Source organism: Zingiber officinale, chromosome 6B (genome assembly GCF_018446385.1).
Source record: "Zingiber officinale cultivar Zhangliang chromosome 6B, Zo_v1.1, whole genome shotgun sequence".
Taxonomy (NCBI): Eukaryota; Viridiplantae; Streptophyta; class Magnoliopsida; order Zingiberales; family Zingiberaceae; genus Zingiber; species Zingiber officinale.
The window spans coordinates 131,850,228-131,859,379 of NC_055996.1; the positions used below are offsets into that span (position 1 = coordinate 131,850,228).

At 37.7% G+C, this 9,152-nt stretch overlaps 1 protein-coding gene across 1 annotated transcript; it reads left to right on the forward strand.

Annotated features, from left to right (window-relative positions):
• Positions 1-5,472: 5,472 nt before the first annotated feature.
• On the forward strand, positions 5,473-8,832 carry LOC121991552 (putative disease resistance protein RGA1). The gene has a single exon (XM_042545546.1). The coding sequence runs from the start codon at positions 5,473-5,475 to the stop codon at positions 8,830-8,832; it is 3,360 nt and encodes a 1,119-aa protein (XP_042401480.1).
• Positions 8,833-9,152: the final 320 nt, after the last annotated feature.

Here is a 9,152-nt window from a genome sequence, read left to right on the forward strand (position 1 = left end):
AAATACTTTTTTCATTATCGATTCATCTCATAAAATGGGTACATATATAAGAGAATTTCTTATCTTACAAAAATAATATTATAGTATATTCTAGATTACCTAAAATAGAATATTCTAAATTATACAGCTTCTATAATTTGAATATACAGCTTGCACTTTCTATATTCTATACTTCCCCTCAAGTTGGTGTATCAATGTCTATCATGCCTAACTTATCAACTGAGCTGTCAAACACTTTTTGAGATACCTCTTTAGTGAGAACATCAGCTAATCACTCTTTTGAAATTATGAATGGAAAACGAATAACTTTTCTGTCAAGATTTTCTTTAATAAAATGACGATCAACTTCCACATGCTTTGTTCGATTATGCTGAACTGAGTTATGTGCAATTTGAATAGCAGTTGTATTATCACAATGTAAATCCATAGTCCTTTGAAACTTAAAACCCAATTCCTCCAGGACATTACGAATCCACAACATTTCACAAACTCCATGAGCTATACATCGAAATTCGGCTTCTCCACTTGATCTAGCAACAATTTTTTGTTTTTTACTACGCCAAGTTACAAGGTTCCCACCCACAAAAGTGAAGTACCCTGATGTAAAGCGTCTATCAGTTTTATCAACAACCCAATCTACATCGGTGTATCCAACAACTTCCAATGTATCATTTTTTCTAAATAATAACCCTTTACCAGGTGTCATCTTCAGATATCTGATACGAAAGACTACATCCATATGCTCTTCACTCGGACAATGCATAAACTGACTAACAACACTTACAGCATAAGCAATATCAGGTCTCATATGAGAAAGATAAATTAACCTTCCTACAAGACGTTGATACTTCCCTTTATCGGTAGGGACTTGATCAGGGAGAATAGCGAGTCCATGATTCACCTCAATGGACGTCTCCATCGGTTTGTAGTCCAACATCCCTGTTTCAGTGAGCAGATCAAGAACATACTTCCTTTGTGAAAGTGAAATTCCTTCAATCGACCTTGCAACTTCAATACCCAGAAAATACTTCAATTGTCCGAGATCCTTCATTTCAAATTCCTTCGACAAGTTTTTCTTCAAATCATTTATTTCTTTTGAATCATCTCCTATAACAATCATGTTATCAACATACACAATTAGAGTTGTAATCTTACCATTCTTGTGTTTGATAAACAAGGTATGGTCAGAATTACTTTGTTTGTACCTAAAGGCCCTCATGGACTTTGAAAATCTTCCAAACCAAGCTCTGGGAGACTGTTTCAGGCCATACAAGGACTTCTTCAATTTACACACCTTATTAACTTCTCTTATTTTATTCTTTATGCCAAGGGGCATATCCATGTACGCTTCTTCCTCCAAATCTTCATTGAGAAATGCATTCTTCACATCAAGCTAGTGCAAAGGCCAATCTTTATTTGCTGCAAGTGAAATTAAAATTCGGACACTATTGATTTTTGCTTCAGGTGCGAAAATCTCCTCATAATCAATTCCATGGCGCTGTGTATACCCCTGGGCAACCAATCTTGCCTTGTATCTATCAATTGTTCCATCTGTATGAAGCTTCACATTAAACACCCAACTACATCCTACAGTCTTCTTTTTCAACAGGCTTGTCTACTACCTCCCATGTAGCATTCCTTTGAAGAGCCTCTAATTCTTCATTCATTGTTGTTGTCCATTTTGGATCCTTCAATGCATCTTGCACATTACTAGGAATAGATACAGTAGATAATTGATTAATAACAAGTGCATATGACTCAGACAGTCTATGGTGAGATATAAAGTTAGCTATAGGGTATTTAGCTTGGGCTTTGGTGTCTGGTTCATATTGCTTTTTAGGAACTCCCTTAGTAAACATTTGTGATTTCCTAGGTTCAACACTTTCCAACCTAGAAGACTTATTAAAGATTAAAGGTACTTGTGGTGGATTATTCTAAGTAAGATCTTCAGTTATTCATGTAGAAGGGGGGAATGCCATGAGTTTTAGATACATCCTGATCATTTGTTTCTGTCTCATGAGGGAATTGATTGTCAAGAACCAAGTGATCAATTGTCTGCTCATTGGACTTGTTTATCTCTCGAGATAAGTCATTCTCTACTGTTGCTAGAATAGTCTCAACTATTGTAGGAACTTCAAATTGTTCCTCCAAGTATTCCAATTCTTTAAATACATCAATATTAGATATATGACAAGGATTCCCTTCACTATCGCCCTCCCCTTGAAGATAAGACTTGGAAACTCCCCCTGTGTAATATGGCTTAGATTCATGAAATGAGACATCAAGAAAGATGTGCATTTTGTCAGTGAGTGGATCGTAACATCTATACCCCTTTTGGAACTATGCATAACCCACAAAAATACATTTCTTCGCACAAGGATCAAGCTTGCTTCGTTGTGATTTTGGTATGTGTACAAAAGCGGTGCACCCAAACACTCGAGGCTCCAAATTAGGCATAAAAGGGATGGACAAAAGTGTATGAAACTTCTGATGAGGATTCTTGAACTCAATTACTCGTGAGGGAGTACGATTAATAACATATGCCGCTGATTTCACTGCTTCACCCCCAATACGAACGAGGTACATTCATACCAAACAAGGAAGCACGAACAACTTCTAACAACTGCCTGTTCTTCCGTTCCACTAAACCATTCTGTTGAGGAGTACCATAATTGGAGGTTTGATGACGAATTCCATTCAATCGGCAAAACTCAGTCATAAGGCTATTCACAAACTCTCCACCATTGTCAGATTGAAAAACTCTGATGGATTGTTGGTACTGTGCCGCTACCATCTTGTAAAACTCAGTAAATATTCCAAATACGTCACTCTTATGTTTAAGTAATGACACCCAGGTCATGCGAGTGCAATCATTAATAAATGTTACATAATACCGAGCTCCAGAAAATGAAGGAATTTTTTCAGGTCCCCAAAGATCGGAGTGAATTTTCATAAATGGAATAGGACATCTATTAATACTTGGTGAATATGAAATACGGTGGCTTTTGGCCAATTTACAAATGTTACAATGAAATTCTGAATCATTAACAACTGAAAACAAATGGGACTGTAACTTCTTAAGATAGCTAAAAGACAGATGTGCTAAACGACGATGCCATAACCATACCATTTCCTTTGCATTATTGACCCTTATGACCTAATTAGCTTGTCCCAAAAGATGCTTGCAATTCTCTCCAGTCTCAGTTAGATCCAAGTAGTACAATTTCCCTCTTCTAACACCATAACCAAGAATTTGTCAAGTTAGAATGTCCTGAAACACACAGAAAGATGGATAGAATGTCACAATACATGCAAGTTTTAGAATAATTTGACAGACAGACAATAGGTTATAAGATAGGGATGGAACAACTAAGACAGATTCGAGAGTTAGGGTATCAGATAACTCAATTAAATCTTTTCCACTAACCAGAGTTACAATACCATTAGCAGTAGAGACAGAATTTTGAGGGGAAGCTCTAAAATTTTTCACAAGGTTCGGGTTGTATATCATATGATCAGATGCACCTGAATCAATTATCCATGTACTATTCGAAATAATTGTATCATTCATACCTGATTGTGCTACATTAGCGGAAGCGCTATCAAGATGTTCTAGCAATGGCTGCCTTGCTGATATTCTTTCATGGCTTCTTGGTGAAGTCCCACCAATCAGGATAACCAATCATTTCATAACATCTCTCCTTGCTATGACATAATTCTCCACAAACATTACACTTCTTATTTGCATATGGATTTGATTTACCTATAGGACGACGAGAAGGAGGACTATAAAAAATCGACGGAGCAACTTCTCTTCTCTGAACAGAGAGAATAGAGGATTCAGTAGATACTGGATGCCCCATAGCTTGTTTCTCAGATTGCACCTTACGGATGTAAGCATAACATTGCTCTAAGGAGAATTTAGATTCCTTGCGCAGGATCTCTCCATGCACCTGATCATATTCTGAATCTAGTCCGCTCAGAAACATATGAACACACAATCGAGACAACATTGAAGTCTCATGGACTACAGCTGCAACATAATTATTCTGAGAGACCACCCTTTGATCGATCTCTTGGAACATGGTCACCAATTCATTGAAGTAGGTGGGAATAGGTCGACCACTCTGCTTTGCTTCAAAGCACTTCTTGTTCAATTCAAAAATTCGAGTTTCGTCAGAATCATCATAAAACGTTTTCTCCACAGCTTCCCAAATATCTTTTGTAGTAGGAAGACAAATATATCGATTCATCAGAGAGGTCTCCATGGAATCAATAAGCTAGCTTTTTACCTTTTCATTATCTGTGGCCCAAACTTCATATCCTGGAGGATTCATATGGGGTTCAGATTTTTCGCTAGTTAAATAATCTATCTTTGCTCGTGCTCCAATACACATCCACATGAGGGGAGCCCATATGGTGTAGTTGGATTCATCCAACAAAATAATTTTTGGAAACACAGAGTTATTTAGTTGGGTGTAGTGATGAATGACTTGTGACGATGATTGAGTATCATCAATTATAGATCCGTCCATTGAGGAATTCAGGTTTGAGATTCAAAGATTTGGGGATCAGGAAAAAGGAAAAAGGAAAAAGGAAAAAGGAAAAAGGAAAAAAATTCAAAACAAGTTCAAAGAATTGAATATGAGATTTGGGGCTATTATACCATATAGAAGGTAATACTTGTTTCATTATCGATTCATCTCATAAAATAAGTACATATACAAAAAGGTTTCTTGTCTTACAAAAAAAATAATATTATAATATATTCTAGATTACTTAAAAAAGAATATTCTAAATTATACAATTTCTATAATTTAAATCTACAACTTGCACTTTCTATATTCTGTATCGGAGACTTTCTTTTATGTATATTAAAAAACATATTGTAAAATATTGCAAAGTTGTCTTCGTCTAAATGAATGGTTATTTACATTCTCCAAATCTTCCAGGCACAACGAAGAAGAGCTTCTGAATCTTCTCAACCCTTGATTATTAAAAAGGAAGAATTGAAGCAATCTGCTGAAATTTGTACCCACGTCACCGCCATGTTACTGCCATGGTGAGCTGGAATTTGTACCATCAATTTAATATCTTGCCGGAGACCCAACCCAATAATCGATTTAATATCCATTAAAAAAGAAAGACTTGAAGCAGTCGTCGCCCTGCAAATTATTGCTCCTCTTTTCTCCTCCAAGCAAATTATTGCTTATAAGAAATACAATAAAATTACGGATATCTTAAGCAACGGAATTGGAAATTTGTGGTCTGTGGCGTTAGAGACGAGATTTAATTAATATCACATAACTGCCATGGTGAGCTGGAATTTATAAGCAATCTTAATGGAGACCCAACCCTCTTTAAAAACTTGAAGCAGTCGTCGCCCTGCAAAATATTGCTTCTGTTTTCTCCTCCAACGCTGTTGTTAGCCAGATCCACACCAAACAACTTCTGCATCCTTCATCCGGAGCTATGGAAGGAACTTTGGTAGCTACAGCTCGCTTTCCGGCGAACAAGGTGGCAATTCTCGTCCAACTCGACGAGAAACTCAAGACAGAAACTGGTACCAAAAGGAAGATGGAGAAACTCAAGGAGTTGTCCACGATCATTGGCGCGGTGATGGAAGATGTCGAGTCCCGCTCTTTTATCGATGATGCTGTGAAGGACTTGCTGAAGATGCTCAAATACTTGGACTACGATCTCGAGGATGTTGTGGATTACTATGACACCAAAGTCTTGCAGAAGCAGCAGAGATCGAATACTTGTTTAAGGCCGGTGCGTGATTTCTTCTCTTCTGATAATCAAGTTGTGTTTAAGTGTAGGATAGGTGGCATGATAAAAGTTGTAATAGAAAGTCTGGATTCTATTTTGCTGCAAAAGTCCATTCTTCTTAATTTGCCACAAGGCAGTATCCGCATGTCGGAACCAAGTCTATACAAGGAGACCTACAGCCACAATAGCTTTGATGTTAGAGGGAGAGAACCAGAGAAGAATATGATTGTCGACGTGTTAACAAAAGACGACGATGATGATGAAAACAGTCGTGGTACATTGAAGGTCATCGCCATCGTTGGGATGGGTGGCCTAGGGAAAACAACACTTGCTCAGCTTGTTTTCAATGATGAAAGGGTGAAAGTTCATTTTGTAAGTTCAAGAATGTGGACATTTGTTGGGACTGAATTTGATCCCACAAAGATAATGAAGTCTGTTTTAGAACAGGCTACTTTTGACCCAGTTAACATCTCAGAAACAGATTTAGTGAGGCAGAACCTAGAAAAAACATTATCTGGGAAGAGATTTCTGCTCGTGTTGGATGATGTATGGAATGAAGATCAATTAAAATGGGATGAGCTGAAAGCAGCCTTAACATGTGGGGCGAGAGGAAGCAAAATTTTAATGACAACCCGTAGCCAACAAGTCTCTTCGATTATGGGCTCATTCAATACTCACCAAATACAACAGTTGTCTCGAGATGATTGTTTGTCCTTGTTTCAACAATCTGCATTTGAAGACGAAGCAGTGGATCAAAACTTGATGAAAATTGGTGCAAAGATTGTTGAGAAATGTGGTGGTGTGCCCTTGGCTGCCATATCCCTTGGTAGCATGCTCCATGGCACTCGAGATGAAATGTATTGGTCCTCCGTTTTGATGAGTGAAATATGGCAGTCGGGAAATGATGAATATGAAGTGCTAGCTACACTAAAGTTGACCTATGACAATATCTCTCCACAGTCAAAGAAGTGTTTTGCATTTGCCTCCCTATTCTCAAAAAATTATGGGATGGCAAAAGATGAACTGATAAAACTGTGGATCGCAAATGGTTGTGTACGTTCAGAAGGAAATTTTGATGCTGAAACAGTGGGCAACCATGTATTTGATGATCTTGTGCTGAGATCATTCTTTCTCTTGGCACCTTTCGAAGATGTAACCAAGTGCACGATGCATGATTTGATGCATGACCTGGCACGATCAGTATCTGCAGATGTATATTGGAATTCTAATCAAGATTCAGTTGAAGACATTGGCAAACGAACATATCATTTGCAAATATTTCCAAGAGAGTTACGAAATGATATGTTTTCTCAGGTCTTAGGCAAGAAGCCATTAAATTTGCGTACCCTGATACTGAGCAAATGTAAATTAGATCAGAATGCCAATTTACTTGAAATCGTCTTCTCAGAATTAAAATTTTTGCGGGTGTTAGATTTAAGTAACAATAACATCAAGGAGGTACCGACATCAATAAGAAATCTGATACATTTGAGGTACCTCAACGTATCTGGGAATGATATTGAAATTCTACCCAACTCAATAATCCTTCTCCTTAATTTACAATATCTTTATTGCAATAATCTTAGATTGACATACATGCCTCGTGGGTTGTCGCAATTAAGTAATCTTCGAATTTTATCTTTCTTTGCTGCTGCTGATAGAACTGGCGCATGCTCAATCACAGAGCTTGAGGATTTGAAGCTTCATGGAGAAATGACAATTAAATTTTCCACGAATTTTACAAATTACCCTCGTGGTGGAAGACAAATTTTGAAGAATAAACATCTTAATCAACTACTCTTTGAGCTTAATGGTTCGGAGAGTAATGACAAGGACATGTTGGACGATCTTTGTCCCGACACGAGCTTAAAGAGGTTGAGCATATGCAATTATGGGAGCCGACAATTTCCAGCATGGTTGATGGAGTCACAGTTGCCAAATTTGATTGAAGTTAGCCTTGAGAAGTGCCATGGTTGTGAGCACATTCCTCCGTTTGGAAATCTGCAGTTTCTTAAGAAGCTTGACTTATGCATGATGAATGGTATTACACAGCTGGGTGCTGAGTTTCATGGGTACAGAGGCTTTCCTTCCCTTCAAGAACTCTTCTTACACGGGATGGATAATTTAGAGGAATGGTCAGAGTCTGATGATTCCAATCAATTGCTCCCTTCACTGCAGGGTCTGCGGATTTTCCATTGTCCTAAATTGAAAAGTATGCCGTGGCTTGCTAGAATCCAACGTCTTTATATATTTGACTGCAACGAGGGCCTACTCTCATGTGTTGGTAGACTGACTTCTCTTTCTATTCTCCGAGTGAGGTGGATGAAGTACATGACATCTCTTCCAAATGGCTGCATCAGAAACCTCACATCCTTGACGAAATTAAAAATCACAGAGTGCAACTTGCTCCAATCTATTCCTGGCGATGAAATGCAGCACCTAGGAACAATTCAATCGTTGACCATTTACTGGTGCAATGATTTGGCATCCTTCCCGTCAGAAGTGGAAAGTCTCAGTTCTCTTCGTTCCCTACGTCTCACAAAATGTCTACATATAACAGTGGAGCCAGAAATACTCGTCCGAATCTTGAATTCCCTGCATAAGTTCCGAATAGAGATTTGTTGCGAGAAAGTTAACTTGCGTGGGCAACTGCAACGCTTACACTCGCTTGGAGAATTGTTAATAAGTGGCGAACATGGTAAATTTGCCTTTCAACGCAAAGCCACGCAGTTAGGCATTTGTTGTTGTGATGATTTGGAGTCGTTGATGACAACAGAACAAGCGGCAAGCAGTGTGCTCGAAGATCTATATATAGATGGAATTTCCGAACTCATGACCTTGCCTGACTGGCTGCAGCATCTCAGGTCTCTTCGTATTCTATCAATCCAGAACTGCCCACGATTAGAAAAGGTGCCACAGGGTTTAAAGGATCTACATATGTTGAGTGATTTGAAGCTTGTCAACTGCCCACAGCTGGAAGGAAGATGCGAAAGGGAGACGGGCGAAGATTGGCCCATCATCTCGCATGTGCCACAGATTACTATTGGTCTGGTTCCTTAGATTCGACCGGATATGGTTCAACAGGTAAGATAGAAAACCATTTTAGTTGAATAAAATAAATTATGAATTTATATTGTTGTTATGAATAATACTCTCCTAAAGTAATTAGTAAGATGATATGGGAAAATGCTAATTTAATTATATGCATATTATTGTTATGATTACTTGTTTAAGTTTATCTAACTTTTTATTGACCTCTCGACTAACAATAATGTTGTCATTATAATATAGATAAAATATTGAGTTAATATGTAACACTTATGTTATTTTTGATATTATAAAATTATATATTATCTATCTTTTTATATATTTAATAAAAA

Bases quoted from the DNA above. Each gene is read 5' to 3' on its own strand.
- LOC121991552 (XM_042545546.1), top strand. From the start codon at position 5,473: ATGGAAGGAACTTTGGTAGCTACAGCTCGCTTTCCGGCGAACAAGGTG.